Source organism: Crocuta crocuta, unplaced genomic scaffold (assembly GCF_008692635.1).
Source record: "Crocuta crocuta isolate KB4526 unplaced genomic scaffold, BGI_CrCroc_1.0 scaffold219, whole genome shotgun sequence".
NCBI classification, from domain to species: domain Eukaryota; kingdom Metazoa; phylum Chordata; class Mammalia; order Carnivora; family Hyaenidae; genus Crocuta; species Crocuta crocuta.
The window spans coordinates 3178757-3197441 of record NW_027551572.1 but is presented as its reverse complement, the minus strand read 5'-3'; the positions used below and the strand labels follow the sequence as shown (position 1 = coordinate 3197441).

The 18685-nt window shown below is 38.2% G+C and overlaps 1 protein-coding gene across 1 annotated transcript in view; it reads right to left on the bottom strand.

The window, feature by feature from the left end:
• The window catches only part of CERS6 (ceramide synthase 6), a 222673-nt gene that overhangs the window by 52321 nt on the left and 151667 nt on the right, over positions 1-18685 (bottom strand). Inside the window, exon 7 of the mRNA XM_077751179.1 lies at positions 1284-1412. Within this exon, the coding sequence (XP_077607305.1) occupies positions 1284-1412 (129 nt within the window). The remainder of the gene's footprint in view (positions 1-1283; positions 1413-18685) is intronic.

The window sequence follows — 18685 nt, the reverse complement described above, 5'->3', positions numbered from 1 at the left end:
AAGGTAAAGAAAATCCAGGTGATGAAGAATATTTGCTTTTAAGCCACATGACTGACATTTCCGGATTATTTTTCTTTTCTGGATAAAAGTGGTAGACAAAGATTCAACCAGCCATTTCCATAGACAATAAAGTTGGCCGACTGACTTCAAAACTGTAGATTGCTTTGAAAGTATCCACTTTCAAGCATACTTAGGATTTAACTAAACAGTAACAGATTTTCAGACTGCTCTTATACAATTATATTTCTCCTTTAAAGAATATGCTAACTAGAGTCTAGCTTGAATCACTTAAAAATCATAGTGCCACACTATCGTCTGATATAGCCCATTAGGACAGGTTTTCTGTTTCATAGGCTTATAGGGAACAGAGTTTTTTCATAAAGTGCTGTATTTACTTCAAACCTCAACTAATTATCTTTATAGGAGATTCAATTTTATCATATGGAATTTCTGCTTATACTGTAATGGTAGGTCATTATTTGAGGGGACTTCTATTCCCTATTCACAGTGACAGTATATACTTCAAAGGGGCAGAACTGTGGGACAGGAAGAATAAAAACTCAGAATTATATATCTCTATTGGGTGTGTCCTTTCATAGGGGCCAGGATTAAAAGTAAACACCACATCAAAATTTTCCATGGGATTTTATGTTTTGAAATATGCTGGAAGCATTTTTCTTTTTCTTCTTCTTGTTTTTTTTGCTACTTTAATAATCCTAAGTAATAATGGTTTAGAAAGTTAATTAAAATGCAACCAATATTTCCTCAGACACTTTTCATACTTATATAAGGAGAATCAGTTTATATTTAATTTGTAATTCATACACACTTTTCACTGTAAAAATACTAGGATAATATGTATATTGTCAATAAAAACTTTGACCATTAATTAATTTCACCAGGATATATAACTACCATTAATAACTGAATTGAGTTACATATACTTTCCACATATAACGGTGTGAAACTTTGTAACACTAGAACAAAACCTATTCAAATAATGATTTTCTGACTGTAAAACATTCATTTCTTAAGTCTGGAATAGTGAAAGTTTTCATTTTTATACTAATAAAGAATCCTATGATGATCAACATTCTTAGTACAAAAATTTATACACTAAAGTCTCACTTTTACCAATTTACAAAAGAAACACTTGGCAGTTTCAAATCAGTCACATAACGATCTTCCCCCAGCACTGTCTAGTTAATATAGAATAAGTGATGGTCTTGGGGATTTCCTGAATTCTGGAATTTGAACTCTTAAAGATGAAAGAAAACATTTACCTCTAGAAGAGAATCAGATGAATCATGAAGGCAGAGGATCAGGGTCCCTACTCGGGCCATATTGTTGACATATGAAAAGGAAATCAAGAAAATAGCTACAATGTGATGCAGAATCATGATGCCAAAGTCCTTGAGGAAGGAAAAAACACAGCCATGTTAGGTCTTAGAATACTGCAATATTTCCAACCATCTGTTCAACCGTTCAACAGATACTTACTGAGGTTCTTACTAGACCTAGCACTGGTGGTCCTAAGATGAATCACATATATTTCCTACCTCTGGGAGCTTACCACAGAATGGCAGAGACACACCAGAGACCAGTAACTATGGAGATAAATGCCAAGGCAAAGGCCAGATTATAAAGGATGTTTTGTACTAAACCAAGGAATTTGAAGCTACGGGAGAAATTACCCCAGGATGTCAAGCAAAGAAAGACATTACTTGGCTTTGTACTTTAGTAAAATCTTTTGGCAGCAGTGCAGGTCCAACTGAACCACTTCTCTGACTTCTGTGGCTAGGGATTTTGCATCCTTCTCCTGGAATATGTCCACTAGAATGTTAAAATGAAATCTTTTTTTTTTAAAATGTTTTTTTTTTTAAAATTTATTTCTAGGAGAGGGAGAGTGAGAGAGAGAGAGACAGCGTGAGCAGGGGAGGGTCAGAGAGAGAGGGAGTCACAGACTGAAACAGGCTCCAGGCTCTGAGCTGGCAGTCAGCACAGAGCCCGACGCGGGGCTCGAACCCACGAACCGCGAGATCATGACCTAAGCGAAAGTCGGACGCTTAACCGACTGAGCCACCCAGGCGCCCCAAAATGAAATCTTAATATGTGGCTTTTATGATGAATCCTACAAAAACAAGCTCTAAATCTTAACCATTACTGGTCCGCAGTCATTAGGGAAAAAAATGGCAAAAGTAATGGTAAATTGCCCGTCCTTATTTTGGTCAATTTCAGTGGAGCTACTTATTGGCACATATGAAAAGATCATCATTCTCTGACACTGATTTATCTCCTAACCATGGTTTGCTATGATGTGGAATTTCCTTTGCTTGGAAATACAGTCTTTCATTTACTAATATTTTTACTCTTATTTATAAATCTATTTCTCCTAAAGTACACTTGAACTTCTCTGCAATTTTAAATGTCAAGATTGGCCCAAATGATGATCTAACTTGAAACCTTGGAAAAATAGACTGTTCATGTAGGGACAAATAAATTAGCCAAAAGTGAAAGGCATATTATGAAACTGAGAAAGCAAGTATGTGCATATATACACTCACTTTATTCAGCAACAATTGATGTCATATAGTTTCAGATTTCAAAGGTCAACTGTGGTGACTTTTAAATGGTTTTAAAACATTTAAACAATGGCCTTTGTTTAGATCTTGAAAGTAACTAATCCTAATCCATTAGTAATGAAATATTGCTATTAGGTCCTCTGCCATTTATTCCATTGTGTAGTTCCTATATTGAAAACATTTTTAACTATTTGATTTTAATTTATATAACATGAACCTACAAAGCTATGGATATTTCTATTTAAATTCCTGTGTTGCAGAACATTTAAAAATATCTTTTTATGTTTTATAAAACCAAGCTTTAAATGGAAATGATGAAAAGTTAAATTGTGTGTGTGTGTGTTTTAAACTTACAATGTTTAAATGGTTTTGTATACACTCTGCTAACTATTTCCAAAGGTTACTTTCTGCCTTGGCAAGTGCCAAACACTTATTGATAATCATACACATTGATTATTATTAGGATAAACAATGTATTAATGTCCTAAGTAAGGTCAGATCATTTTAAAGAGGAATTGCAACTACTTCTTATTTTCAATTAACCTAGTCTTCAGAATTACCACGTTACATTGTTGGTGGGTACCACTGTTAGAAAAATCACCCATCTTCCATCAGTCACTCCTAACTGCCCACAGCAGAACTACAGAACCAAGTCTTGCAGGCTGTTGATCTATCACTATGCTCCTTCTTTCAGAACCACATTCCCCATTTAGTTCCCAGCTCACTGGCAGAGAGAAATAATGATCATGCTACTTAATGAGTTTCATCAGTGAGATTATATACAGACTCAACTTACTAGCTTTACCTATTTCTTCTGATTTTCTGATGTTCCTGTGGGATCTAGGATTTTCCTAAATCACTAAAGTTGGACAATACCCAAATGCTGTAGGCATACAATGAAAATTGCTCTGATAATGTTTTCCACTGGAAGATGAAATCTCTTCTCTCCAGGCTGTTATCAAAAATTTATTAGGTTCCATTACCTGGAGTACAGTGTTCTACCAGACAATAACTACTTCGAAACAATGCATCAAGGGGAACTAACCTATCAATTGATACTTTAAACTGTTTCTGAAACATAATTAAACGAAAACATACAGCACTTAATCCAAGAGTTGAGTGGGTTCATATTTGCCCATGCTCAATACACAGATTTAGTCTAACTAGCTGAGCCCCTAACCAGAACATTTTCCACATTTGTTATTGCTCAGCCCTGAATGACTGCTCTGGATTTACTGAAAGAAAACAGAAGTTTTCTATATTTAGTTTAAAAATGAATAAATATAAATTGATTAAAACACTTATGGATGATTAGGACCATTTTATAATTAAATTTCCTAATTTGTATCTGATATAACTGTTGGTAAACAGCACAAAGCTCTTGGCAATATAGCAAGCATCCCCTAAAAACAAGAGCCTTGTTTTTGAGGCAAAGTTTGCTTTGTAAAGATGATTTCTGCATATAAATCCCTTGGTCCTGGAGAATATTTATTACTGAGAGACTCAGAGTTATCCCCACAGCAAAAGACCAATTTTCATTATACAGTCATATCTGTATGAATATGAAAAAAGCATGAATAATGAATTGTCTTTTACATTTCTGCTTCAGAAAGCATTATACACAACAAAATACCTTTGGCAAAAGCCCTGCAATCATTATTTTCTATGTTATATCTCCTTACCTTGTTCCCTTTCTTTTTAGCAGGTATTGAATCTGGTCCAAATAATAGTTTTATACATAAATTGTCAACTCAGACCTTATCAATGCAGGGTAGAAAACCCCATCCTCCTGCTTATTATTGCTGAAAATGACTGGTGTGTAGGAAGACACAGGCATGGCTGCAGGCATCTTACTATTTTAGGTGGAGAATGTTTTCCTGCATTCTTGGTAGCAGAAATTAGGAAGAAGGACTCTGATTTCTTCTTGGCCCTCAGACTAAGGACTGATTCCAAAGGCCTGATTCAAAACAGACTGCTTCACTGGTGTTCCCAACCTCCGCTGTTCTGCCATATTGTTTCTGGACATCTTCACAGCCAAGATCAAGGGATCCTTCCATGTTTCCTGCCTAACATGGACCCTGACCTCAGCCCTCATTCCAGTGGCTGTTACTGTATTAATTATCAGAAAAAGAAATAAATATCAGATGTGGTCTTGACTCAGTCAATTAGAATGAGTCTACAATGAGAGAATTCAAGGAAGAGCCATCCATTTTAATAGCAGAAACTGGTAAGATAATGGTGTTTTCTCCTCATTACATACTGAATGGGATTTGGAGAACCTAGAACAGCCTCTTAGTCTGTTTTGTGTTCTTCCACAACAGAAATTCCAGCTACTTGGGCTCCATCTCCAACTGCTAGAATGAGGAATGGCATCCTTAATTCAGTTCTCCAGGGGAATTTATACAAAATATTAGTGACACAAGGCCAGAGGGATCACCCTTCTCATTAAAACTTCTGATGTTCTATATGATGGAGCTCCCTTTGCAATGATCAGGATGCAGACAGTCTTGCAAATAATGCTCTATCTCCAGGAGGTACCAGAAATTCATCTTGATGTGCAAGTTTTTATGAAAGCAAAATTAACTCATTTCTCATTAGGAAAGAAAAACCCCACAAACAACAAGAAGCTTGTTGCTTAAATTCCCATTTGCTGGATAAAGTATTAATAATTTCATATAGTTTCTTTGGGGAATAATCTTTCCAACAAATAAAGCAAAGCACTGGTGAACGTTCTGGAAAAAAAGGGAATAAGGAGGCCACGATTTTAAGTGATAGCTGATTTAGATGTGGATGAATAGTGACGAGTATGAAATAATTTCTTTTTTTTTTTTAATAGTTTATTGTCAAATTAGTTTCCACATAACACTCAGTGCTCATCCCCACAAGTGTCCTCCTCCATGCCCCTCGCCCCTCCCCCCCACATCCATCAGTCCTCAGTTTTTGTCAGCATTCAAGAGTCTCTCATGGTTTGCCTCTCTCCCTTTCCCCCACCATTTCCGCCCTTCTTCTCCCCCTTGTTCCTCCGTCAAGTTCCTCCTAATCCTCCTATACGTGCAAACATGTGATATTTGTCCTTCTCTGCCTGACTTATTTCGCTCAGCATAACACCCTCAAGGTCCATCCATGTTGCTACACATGGCCAGATTTCGTTGTTTCTCATTGCCATGTAGTATTCCATGGTATAGATAAACCACATACATGAGTATGAAATATTTCTAAAGTGCAAGGCAAAGAAAACTCTTCCTCTCAGATGCAAATGACATATATTAGCTTTCCCGAATGTAACAAATAAAATTAACAAATATAATAAACTTATAATCAACTCATATAAATAGAAATCAGATAATTAGCACCAGGTTACCCATTTAACAGATTTTCAAATTCTCTAAGGAAACAAAAGGACAACATAATTTAAAACTGATTTCACTGCGTGGCAACTGCTCTCATGTCTATTTGTTTTCTTTTGTTTTTTAAACAGTTTTTTTTTTTTTGCTAATTTGAACTTTCAAGGTACATAGAAATTTGTTGTGACTTTTGACAGAATAACATGTTATTTTTTATAGAGATCAATAACAAACTGTCTTCCTATCTCTTTACTCGGGAGTTTACAACCTGACGATGAAAGCCAGCCAGTTGGGAAGAAGCACGGCTGGGCAGGAAGTGGACTTGTGGCATGTAACTTGGCAATGTGCAGGGGAGAGCGGCCCGTCAGGCTCCAGTCCCACTGCAACACAAACACACAGATGGCAATGGGGGAGGATTTCAGAGAAAACTTACATACGGGAAGAATAATCATAGGTAAATACTTTTTCCATTGAGGGAATACTAAATATCATAGGTTTTCAGGGTTGACAGTATGAGTATATTAAAAACAAAAAACAAAAAACAATAACCTCTTAAAAGAAGAAATAAGACACTAAAAAACTGTCTAGGACTTGAGATGATGACTGAAATAAATGTCTATTCATGGTGATTTACAGAAATCAGTTGATTCTGATTTGCCCCATATAAGGCAATCTGAAGAAAATTATACCTTTCTCTTACCCACGCATGATGTGAAAAGTTCATACAATGTATTTAAATGTCAACTTTTGGGTATCTGCAATCTCCCTCAGTTTATTTGGGTATTTTAATTTTAGCTGGCTTTGAATTTTGCTGTACTATAAAGAGAACTGGTTAAATGTGGCATCTAAAGACAGATATTTCAAATAGCAAGCCTCTTCAAAAACTGTAATGTGAATTCGCTTTCACTCTCATGGATAGCCTAGGCACGCTAGGGTAAATATTCATGGGGAAATTTGGGAAGGGATAAAAAAGTGTGAATTATTTGAGAAATATTTGTTCAATTATAAAGTGGAGTAGTTCTAGCAGAAATTATTCACTTATCTCTTCTCTAAAATTCAATCCATGAATAAAACTTCATTTACACTAAATCTATAGTCAAGTTTATTTCAACACTTTTTTTCCCAATAGACTAGAGTTTTTCCACCTTTGTACCAAAGGTATACATACTCAGGTCCTTGAGGAAGTTAACTGTCACATGCAAATATCATTCTAAAAATAGTAAGTGCCAATAAACTGATGAAAGACTTTGAATTTACTATTGTTATTAAAAAAATGTTTTAAAAATATGTACTGATATGATTTAAATATCTCTATTAGCCATGCTCAAATCTCACATCCTCACTATTTGGTCAATATGTAGACCTAGGTTACTCTACTTTAGAGCAGAGAAAGGAACACTATGGCCCCCAAGCCAAATTTGGTGCTCCATTTATTTTTGTAAATAAAGTTTTATTAGAACACTGTCACATTCGTTTGTTTAACCATTATTTATGGCAGGGTTCTTCTAACACGGCAGAACTGAATACTTGCAACAGAGACTGTGACCTGCAAGTTTAAAATATATACTATCTGGCCCTTCACAGAAAAGTCTGATGACCCCTGTCTTAGAGTCACACCAAAGGACATATTATGAGGTTCTTAAATCATGTTATCTGAGATGTGACAATTGCATAGTATTATGTCCAACTTTATCAGATAAAGGATACAAGAGATTTACTTCTAATACCTGTTCTGATGTAATTCACAAAATATTACTCTTACAATTAGATAAACTATAAAATTAGATAAGCTTAAAAACAGATAAACCATTAAAAGAGGTTTTGCAGGTGTCTCTATTAAAATTTTCATAATAAATTATAACTACAACTTCAAGAAAATTTGAAAATCAAGAAGTTTCCTCACTGGCTCTTAAAACAAAAGCTGTCTGTCTGGAGGCAATATTACTTTCCCTACTGCTAGATGTGCCTTTACTTTATAGCTTCTAGGAACATATATAAAATAAAGTAAAGAACCGTTGTATAAGCAGTATTTACCCAATCTTTCTCCCGTGTAACATTTATGGTACCATTTCAAGATCAAGAACTCATAATCTTGTCTCCTACGAATTATTTAGTTAATATTAAATCTTTAATTGATTTTATTACTGAGGAAAAGGATACAATAAAATTTTATTTGCACAACAGAAAATAGTAAGATAGTGCCACTAATTCCCTTCCAGCGTGCCTGGTCAGAGAACAGAACTTAATTTGCAACTCTCTGGAGTCCTCCTTCATGTTTTCCTTTCCTTTCCCCATCAAGAGCACACTCTTGAAATACACTATGCTTTCAAACGACGTAGATATTTTTCTTAATTATACATGCATTTATTTTTCTCACTGAACTTTGGGTCTTCAGAAATTTTCATCACTACCAGTCTTGTCAAATTACAAGTGCCTGGGGTTGGAGGGCTTAATGTATGCATTCTGGGCTCTGTTTAAATTACACTTGGCCCAGTCACACTAACTTGTACAGTTTTTAATGCTAGAAGGGCCACTTCTGAGACTTTTTAAACGTAACTTTTAAGTGGTGCATAGGTTTAGACTTTATTCTCTCCTCCTCTTCCCCCTGTCCCTCCCCCCAATATCCTTGAGGACAAAAGCAAACTGCAACACTTAATGATATCCAGTAAACCGTTTAGGTTGAAAACATCCAAAATGATCAGTAGGGGGCAGACTGTGCTCAAGTAAAATCAGAAACATCCCAGGACTCAAAAGCCATCATCATATTTACTACAAAGACCCTGAGGCCCAAAATGACAACAGGCAATCAGGGACTCAATTTTGTGCTTTAGATGAAGATGAAACATGTATCCTTCAGGTCAACCAAGTTTAGATGATGCTGTGAGTTGTCAGAAGGGGTTCAGAGGAACTCTTATTGTTCTCATCAGCCTTATCTCTGGGCTCCTAACTCCTCATCCTTCAGCTGCCTGAGCTCCCCACTCTTCACAAGCAGCCAGAACTCTACCTGGAGAATTCACCTGTCAAGCTTCTTCTTGGCCCCATGTAGGCCTCTAGCCATGTGGTTGGTTTTTTTGTTTTGTTTTGTTTTGTTTTTTTGTTTTTTTTCTGGCTGGAATGTTGGCCTTTTCTCTTCTTTTCTCCAAGCCCCACTCTACTTTGACTAGCTGGTGAAGTCCTATTTGCCTTCCAATCTGCCTACTAATTTTCAAGCCCCAAATGCTCTGTCTGACACTGTCATTTAGTTCCATAAAGCAAGTACTATCAGAACTGAATTTTATAAAGAAACTGAGGCACAGAGATGCTATGTAATTATTCCAAAATCACACAGTAAGAATGGGCTCGAGATCACATTTGAATTCAGTTGTGTGTGACCACAGAGCCCAGGCTCCTAACTACAGAAACATGTGAGAAAAGATGACTGTGAAGAAGGAAGCCGTAGAGAGAGGATACTTCTGAAAACATAAAGAAGTGAAAGACTAACAAAGAGAACACGGTCCATATCTGGAAGGCAGAAAGAGAAGGGGGATCAAGAGCAAAGGTGCAGGGTTAGCCATGAGTGGAAAGGGTGCCCCCCTTCTTAGGAAGCCAGAAGGAAGGATGTGAGAGTGGATCCATTTGTATTTATGGGGAGAGAAACAGAGGGGATTTATGGAGTTGGGGAGAGAGCTAAAGCTATGATAAACCAGAGTGGGTATATTCCCAAAACCCCAAGGATGACTTAAGAAAACCCCCCGAGAGGAAGCTGAATGACTGAACCTTCCAAATGAGAGGGTGGGACTCCACAGACCCTAGACTTAAAGACCCAGAGCCCTAGACCAGCAGCACTGTGAAGGTCCTGGCGTGGGGGTCTCTGCAGCGTGGCAATGCTGAGGCTCTTTGCACCACACTGGAAGAACAGGTTCCTGACTGGCACCCTCCTGCACTGTGGACTGCAGGATGTGTGCTGCTGTCCTGCCCCAGGTCTGCTCAGGGCCCAGTAGTCTGACTGTCACATCTAAAGACGCTTAAGAGCTCTCCCCTGGCAAGGCACTTGGGGGTCTGATTGCCAGATTAAGCCACCTGTTACGGTAGCCTTTGAATAGAATCCAACAAAAACTGCCCCAGGAGACACATTTCTTTCCAGACAACACTGTTCCATTGTTTTCCCACCACCACTGGGTTAAAATGTCCTTCTCTCAGGTGGTAGTTTATTAAAATGAGCTGCCTCCTCTCCCCTTCTTATATTCTGAAGACACAGTATTGAGAAAACAGCAGGACTGAGGCCCAAGAGTCAGGATTATCTGCCTCAGAACTCTGGAGGCAAATATTCCTACTTCGATCACAAGTGGAAACCCAAAAGAGCAACTGTGCCCCTCTGGGCACAAAGGCATAAAGTGGCCAGCCTGCCTGTGTCTCCACGTCGTAGCGCACAGGGGACACAGAGAGGACACCACATCACACTCCATCTCTCTTGGGACAGGCACGTGTCACTGGTGTGACCCGAGCTTTGCAAACTAAGGACAAGGACACATCGATACAAGCTGAGGCACTACCTTGGAATCATATGTCTAGAACATACTTAAAAATAATCTCCACCAGCAGTTCTTAAACGTTTTGGTTTCACAACACTTTTATATTTTGAAAAATCATTGAGGACATCAGAAAGTGTTTCTTGATGTGGGTTATATCTATTCGTATTCACCACATGAAATATTAAAACTGAGAAATTAAAAAAAACAGGGAAAATACATTTACTAAATCAAGTCTATTACATGGTAACTAACAAATATTTTTATGAAAAATAACTACATTTTCTAAAAATAAAAAAAAATGGTGAGGAGCGTGGCAGTGTTTTACATTATTTCAAACCTCTTTGATGTCTGGCTTAAGACAGGAGACCTGGATTCTCTTAAACTGCATATACATTCAATCTGTTGCCCCAAGCTATTTTGGTTGAAGTATGTAAAGAAAAAGGAGTATCAAACAGTTGGAAAGGGGGAAGTATCTTAATAGTCTTTTCAGATAGTTATGAATATTCTTTCATATTGTACCAAAATTTGACAAGTGGGATATTTTTAAAGGTTAGGTGCAATGTAGAATCTAAAACCATATCAATACCCCTTTCATATTCTTTTACATTGAAGTCCTTTGGTCTGCCTTGAACTTTGGATGGATCTTTTACTTATGCATGACATTGCAGCTCATGCATTAGTCATTTGGGAAATAGTGGTTCACTGAGTTAATATTTTTAAAAATCACTTTTATTAGTATCCCTACCAAATCTCATCAGATAAGTCTTTATGGATTGAGATGCTATTAAGCTCTCACTGGTGGACACAAGTCTTCCAAAAATCTAACGTTTCCTTGAAAACCTCAGTTTTATCCTTGACAACAAATACCATCAATTTTTTTTCTTGAAACTACTTGACAAAGTCACTTTGTGCATTTTCAGAAAAGTGATTACCAAACATGTAAATTGGAATAATCACAGTTGGTCAGTCATTCTTCCAAGTAAAAATGAGATTTACAGGAGAAGAAAGCAGGGAGTTCAGCTCACAACATAAAGCACTAAGTGCACATGGTTTTCCTGCAGACACTATCATACACTGTTAAGCAGCAAAAGTTCTTTATGCCTACTTCCCACTTCATCACGCAAGACATTTTTAAGTGCATGCTTAACAACAGAGATGTAGTAAAATTAACACTTTTTAGTGCTCCATCAAGAGCACTCTTAACTGAAACTGGCAACTTTTCTCCCTGTACTCATGTGGCAGTGAAGAACATAATTGCTGGTACAGTTTGGAGCCACCGCCCGCAACTTTGCCCACTATTATTGCTGGACTAGGAGGATAATTTCAATGCAGTCAGAAACGTGGATGACATCTTAGTATCAGGATGAAAACAGTTCTGACCCTGCAGACCTGCTGAAAAGATCTCCGTGGGTCCGCAGACTATACTTTGAGAACTGCTGATCTAGAAAAATTACTTCCAGATATTGTTCAAGGAAACGATAATTAGCCATATTATTAATAATAGCTGTACTCGTCAGAATAAACTAGATTATGTGGTGAAAACAAAGCCCTTAGAATCTCAGTGGTTTAAAACAAAAGCTTATTTCTTATTCACTCTACGTCACCTTGCATGGTGGGGATGGGGGTGTTGGTACTTTGCTCACCACAGTCACTCAGGGACCCAGGCTGATGGAGCAGTTTCCACCTCAGATGTTACCAGTCACTATATTACTGGGGAAAAGAGACACTAGAAGGTCTCACCAGTGATTAAATATCTCAGCCCCAAAATGACTCAAGCCAGGTTTTTTGACAGCCTACCATTCAGGTTAGCCCCATCCAACTGCCTAGGTGTTGAGAGGTAGCAATATTTGGTGAACAAAGTTAATTACTATAGTAATAGCTAACATTTATCGAGCATTTATTAGGTGCAAGGCACTGTTCAAAGAACATGTATTACTTATTTATGCACACAACACTCCCGTGAGTTAGGTTACATGAACTCCATTCTTTGGATCAGGAAAGCAAGGCACAGTAACTTGGTCAAGGTCATACCAAATTAGGAGTAGTGCTGAGAAGGCAGATGGATTCCAGAACCCATCCCTTTAACTTTTAAGTCAATATGCCCATAACTGTTCCCTAGTTTAGAAGAAAATGAGAAAAATAATAACTTTTACATAAAGATACATTTAAAGAATTGCCCTTTATTACAAGGTATCCTTTCTCCCTTAAAATATTAAAATTTCCTTTATGAATTGAGGGTGATAAGTAGCAGGTGTTCTTTAAATTTCCTTACCAGACAAAGTCACAGACTGGCAACCTTAAGTTAGTTCCTCCTCCTAATTATTTTTGCTAATATTAATTGGCCAAAAATACAACGATTTGTGACCACTAGTTTTGGAGGTTTTTGTTGGTCGGCTGGTTTTAGCATTATATATTGATTCAACCAAATTTTGATCATCATGTGTTAGGTGATGTTCTAAGCTCTATTTGTCAAGCATGATACCAGACAGTTTCATGGATATTATTTCATTAAATTCCATGCAGTCCTGCTTCCTTATAGAGGAGATTACAGCATGCATCTTCTTCACCCTAAAACTAACTGAAGCAGAAAAGATCTGGAGTGTGTGGCAAGCCCCTAAAAGGCAGCTAAAGCATTTGTAGCAACAGGTGCCAGTTACTCTCTGCCGAAGTTACCAGAGAGCAAACACAAGCCCGTCAAGAAGTTTCTTGCTAAACTTAATCATCATACTTCTCTCTCTGTTAGGATCTCATACAAGATGTAGTGTTTTTCTCAGGTTAAAGACCAAAAGAGCAACACGCTGATTTCACCAGCTGGGCCCTGGAACTTGGCCATGGATGATTTCCTACAAAGGACTCTGAACACAAGCAGAGTTTATTGGCCAAGGGCCCAGGCCTTCAAGCCAAACAGCAGCTTAGTTAAAAGGGACATAGGGCTTAGACACAGGCAATCTGTTCTGAGCTCCAACACATTTATTAGTTTCCCTTGGAAAGTCTGGATGTGCAGGAGAAATACACATTGTGAACAGGTGCTGAAAAACACAGTTTTAATAAAAATTAAGGCTTGAGATATAAAAGATACTTCAAATAATGCTGCATACTGAGAATACACCTGCTGTTTTAATAAGATACCTTAACAATTTTGTGCTTACAGAGAGGAAGGAAGGAAAAGAAGGGAGGGAAAGACAGACAAATGGAGGGAAGAAAGAAGAAAAAGGTAAGATAAAATCCTCAAAGTATCTTGGAGGCACATAATAGAATATTTTAATTATAAGTCTATTATACCAAATGACTATGTCTGGGCTGTCCCTTCCCTCTGGGAAGGTTAATAATAATAAATCTCATCACTGACCAAATAAGTACCAACTCTGGAAATGATCAAGACAGCAGCAATGAACTCTTGTCACCACAGGGATGAGAGGCTCTCCCTTCATTTTTAACACCAGATTCTATTTGGAAACAGCAGGTGAAAAAAAAGTTGGCAATACTAGAATACTTCTGGAGAAAAGGAGTTTATGAACATAAAAGCCATTTTAGAAGGACTCATAAACTCATTAAGTCACAGAAAATGATTTCTAACCTTCACTTCGGTTACTGATTATAACAATTTGAGGCATGCATTCAAATTCAATGTTTGTAAATCCTGGTCCCTATTTGAAATGGCCATTCAAGCTCATTGTCATTTAATAGGGAAACAAAAGAAACATTCTTTGTAGGCTTTCTACTAATAACCCTATGAAAAGCTTTCCATACTGTGTTGTCGATGGGTGTCTTCAAACATCTCTATTTCATAATTAGAGGCTGTTTTTAGAGGGTTTAGTTAATAGTTGCAACATACAAGGTAGGGGATGTATTTGGCAGCCAGGACATTCAATTAATCCTCACTGATGGATGGAAGAGCAGATCCTCAGAGCAGTGGAGCAGTGGAGAGGGAACCACCAAGGACCCACAGTGACAGTCCACAAGATGCAAAGGAAAAGAGCAAGGGCTACAATTCACTAGTGAGGACGGCAATGAGAAAAAGGCCTTCCTCAAAAAGTTAAAAATAGAACTACCCTATGACCTAGCAATAGCACTACTAGGAATTTACCCAAGGGATATTGAGTGCTGATTCATAGGGCACGTGTATCCTAATGTTTACAGCAGCGCTTTCAACAATAGCCAAATTATGGAAAGAGCCTAAATGTCCATCAACTGATGAATGGATAAAGAAGATGTGGTTTATATAAGCAATGGAATTCTACTTGGCAATGAGAAAGAATGAAATCATGCCATTTGCAGCAACGTGGATGGAACTGGAAGGTATTATGCTGAGTAAAATAAGTCAGTCAGAAGGACAGATATCATACGTTTTCATTCATATGTGGTTCTTGAGAAACTTAACAGTAGTCCATGGGGGAAGAGAAGGAGAAAAATAGTTACAGAGAGGGAGGGAGGCAAACCACAAGAGACTCTTAAATACAGAGAACAAAGTGAGGGTGGTTGGGGGGTGTGGGGAAGAGGGGAAAATGGGTAATGGGCATTGAGGAGGGCAGTTGTTGAGATGAGCACTGGGTGTTGTATGTAAGACAATTTCACAAATTATATGAAAGAGAAAGAAAGAAAGGAAAGAAAAGAAAGAAAGAAAGAGAAAGAGAGAGAAAGGCCTTCCTCATTAAAATCTGTGCTGAGTAATACACAGGTCTGGCAGTGGCGAAATTCCCATTTTGTGCAAGAAAGAAGAATAAACCAACTGCACCAGGAATGTACAAAGGTACTCTGACCAGCTAAAGAAGGGAGAGGTGCCAGATGCCTAAAACAAGCTATTGGCGTTGACTAAGAAAAACGTATACTTAACTGCTAAACACTGGCAACATGTATAAGCTTGAGATCAATTCCATGAACTTCATCGAAAAAGTACCCTTTTTATACATAGGTGGTTTCTACACTGATACAAAGTATATTAATACCGTATAAAATGATACACTTCAACCACTGAAAATCAACCACTTATGATAACTATTAGATAATTGTCATTTGGCTTAAAACAATGAAGACCCTATGAGTCCTCTTAACTCACTGAAAACACACATTAAATGCATGTTGAGAAAAGTGAAGCAAATGGAAGAGGTTTGGTGACTTGGTACAGCAATATCTCGCTAGCAATGTCTTAGCTCCTGGGAGCCAAGTACAGTTACAACCTTGATTTTGTTAATATCTTAAACTCTATATGGCACACTTAATTCTCACTAAGCAAAGGGAACACAATAAAATGGCAAAGAGCTGCAAAAAGGTTACTACCTCTAATGTCAGGAGCATAGCAAGGCAAGATAATATAAGAATTGCATACACATTTAACTTAAGAGTTAATCACAGAACTCTGCTGGGTAAACTTGGGCTCTTACTCATTCCCAGACAGCACAACCTTGAAAAATTTACATCAACTCACTGTATATTGATTTGCCCAGCTACAAAATGGGAAAATATTCAAGCCTCATTTTTTTATATACTAGTTTTTTTCTGTAACTATCTGAGAAAAAAATGCTCTTCAAAAGAAAATAAAATGCACATGATTTTAGCCTTAAAAAGAAAGGAAATCCTGACACATGCTACAACACTGATAATCCTGAGGGCATTATGGTAAGTGAAGAAAGTCAGTCACAAAATGACAAATACAGTACAATTCTGCTTCTATGAGGCACCTGGAGTAGTCAAATTCATTGAGAGAGTACAATGGTTGTTGCCAGGGGCTGGGGGAGGGACAATGAGGAATTACTGTCTCCATGGGTACAGAGCTGCAGTTATGCAAGATGAAAAGAGTTCTGGAAACTGGCTGCACAACAATGTGAATGTGCATAATACTGCTGAGCTGTATACTTAAAATGGTTAAGATGGTAAATTTTTATGTTTTGTATTTTTATCACAATTAAAGGCTTAAAAAATAAATAAGTAAAATGCACAATAAGACTAACACAGTGCCTAGCACATAGATAATCAGTTTTCAGGTACTAAGTACATGAATGAAGAAGACACCTCGTGTAAAGCAGACAAAATGTAATGTAACTGGCACACCATCACTGAAGGACCTTTAAATAGTTCCAGAAACTGACCAGAGTGGTGCAATGAGTAAGGACCCACAAATTTTGGTTGCTAATGAGTTCTCTGCTTTGCCAGCAGCCGTAGTCCTTACAGGGACCATCTACTTCTTGTGAGAATCAAACACATACATCCCATTAAGGCTGTGCAGTGATACAGGTAAGGAAAAGCAGCTTCTTGCTAGCAAGAACACCTCTGCTGTAGGACAGTAAAAGCATGCACCTGGGGAAAGGGGATGCATGTACTAGAGCCAAAGACCCTTAAATGTTCCTCTGTAGCCACCTGGATACCACTTTGCAATTTAGCAGATTACTGATCTAACCAAGGAATTTACAGTATTATAAGTATTGTGCTCCTTGACAATGTGCAAAGTTCTGTCTGCCAAAAAGCTTGGAAGATATCCATTAGTAAATCAGAAGACATTCTGATGAGTCCATTTATTCATTCACTCTAAACTTACTGATCCCCAACCCAAGCAGGGGCATTGACAGCTCTGATAAAAAGATGTACATATCTTGCTCTTCTGCTCTCCAAGTCTAGGGAAGGCAGACCACTATACAGTTAAAAAACATTCAGTGCGTACACATTGGGCAACTAAACACAGAGGAAAGAATGATCAAAAACCTTGGCGGGGGGCGCCTAGGTGGCTCAGTTCGTTGGGCAGCCGACTTTGGCTCAGGTCATGATCTCATGGTTCATGGGTTCGAGCCCCGTGTCAGGCTCTGTGCTGACAGCTAGCTCAGAGCCTGGAGCCTGTTTCAGATTCTGTGTCTCCCTCTTTCTCTGACCCTCCCCTGCTCATGCGGTCTCTCTCTCTCAGAAATAAATGAAAAACATTAAAAAAAAATCCTTGGGGGAATTGAATTGGCCCTCAAAGAAGATATTATTTTTGGACTAGGTCAGGTTTGGGAGGAGGGAAATAGGGTATATTTGAGCCAAGGCAAGGTCTTAAGAAAAAAAGGTGCATGAAAAAAATTATGTCTGAACAATGATGAAAAGACATAATGCTAGGACATATGTGTGTTTCAGAAGGGGGAGAAAAGGGATGGGTAATAACACTGGAGAGGTGTTTTTGAATCATGTTGATAATCCTGCATATTACTCCAAGTAGTCTAACTTTGTCTTGATGGCTTTAGGAAGATTTTACTCTTTTTTTTTTTTTAATGTTTTGTTTATTTCTGAGAGAGAGAGAGAGAGAGAGAGAGACAGCGTGAACAGGGAAGGGGTCAGAGAGAGAGGGAGACACAGAATCCGAAGACAAGCTCCAGGCTCTGAGCTGTCAGCACAGACCCTGACGTGGGGCTCCAACCCACGAACCATGAGATCATGACCTAAGCTGCAGTCGGACGCTTAACCGACTGAGCCACCCAGGAGCCCCTAGAAAGATAACTCTTATGTGGCAGGTAGACAAGAATGACTATTTAGAAAGGAGGACCATTTAAAAGGCTATTGCAATAGATTAAGCAAAAGTAGAGACAACTCAAACTAAACGTGTCAGTGACGTTAAGGGTTCAGGTATGAGGCGAAGCAAAGAGGAGAGCCAAGGAAAACCGTTAGCTTATAGAACTGTCGGTTAAAAGCATTACTGGAAGGACAAAGCTAGGGGATGATCATGTCAACAGCTGGAAATACATTGCATGTAAAGTTCAGCCTCCTCATTTATAAAATGAGGATAAATAATAAGTGATCCAACTGGATCTTGGAGTTGATGGGAAGATTAAATAAAAAACAAAAAGGACACAATACTATTATTTATGCCTAGATTTGTGGAAGTATGGAGGTGGAGAGAACCCAGGGCTGAAGAGAGACATCTGGGAGTTACTGGCACATTAGTTATGGCTGGTAGTGCTGAAGGTTATAAGCTTGATCATACCGGAAAATGATGTCCTATAATCCAGGACTAGACCCTGGTGCTCAGAAATATGTGGCACATGAGGCCCTGGGCTGGATGCCAGCAAAGACGACTTTGAAGGAATGATCCAAATATGGGAATCTGGAGAAAACGTTATGATGGGAAAATTATAAGCAGTAAACAGCCAGAAGTGCCTATTCTTCCCACCAGAAGCTGGTAGGATGAGAGCTGGAATGGGTGGGTTTAACACTTAAAAGGTCAAGAGCACCCTCAGCAAAAGCTACTCTGGTGGAAGGGAGAGGTGGAGGCTAATCATAGTTCATT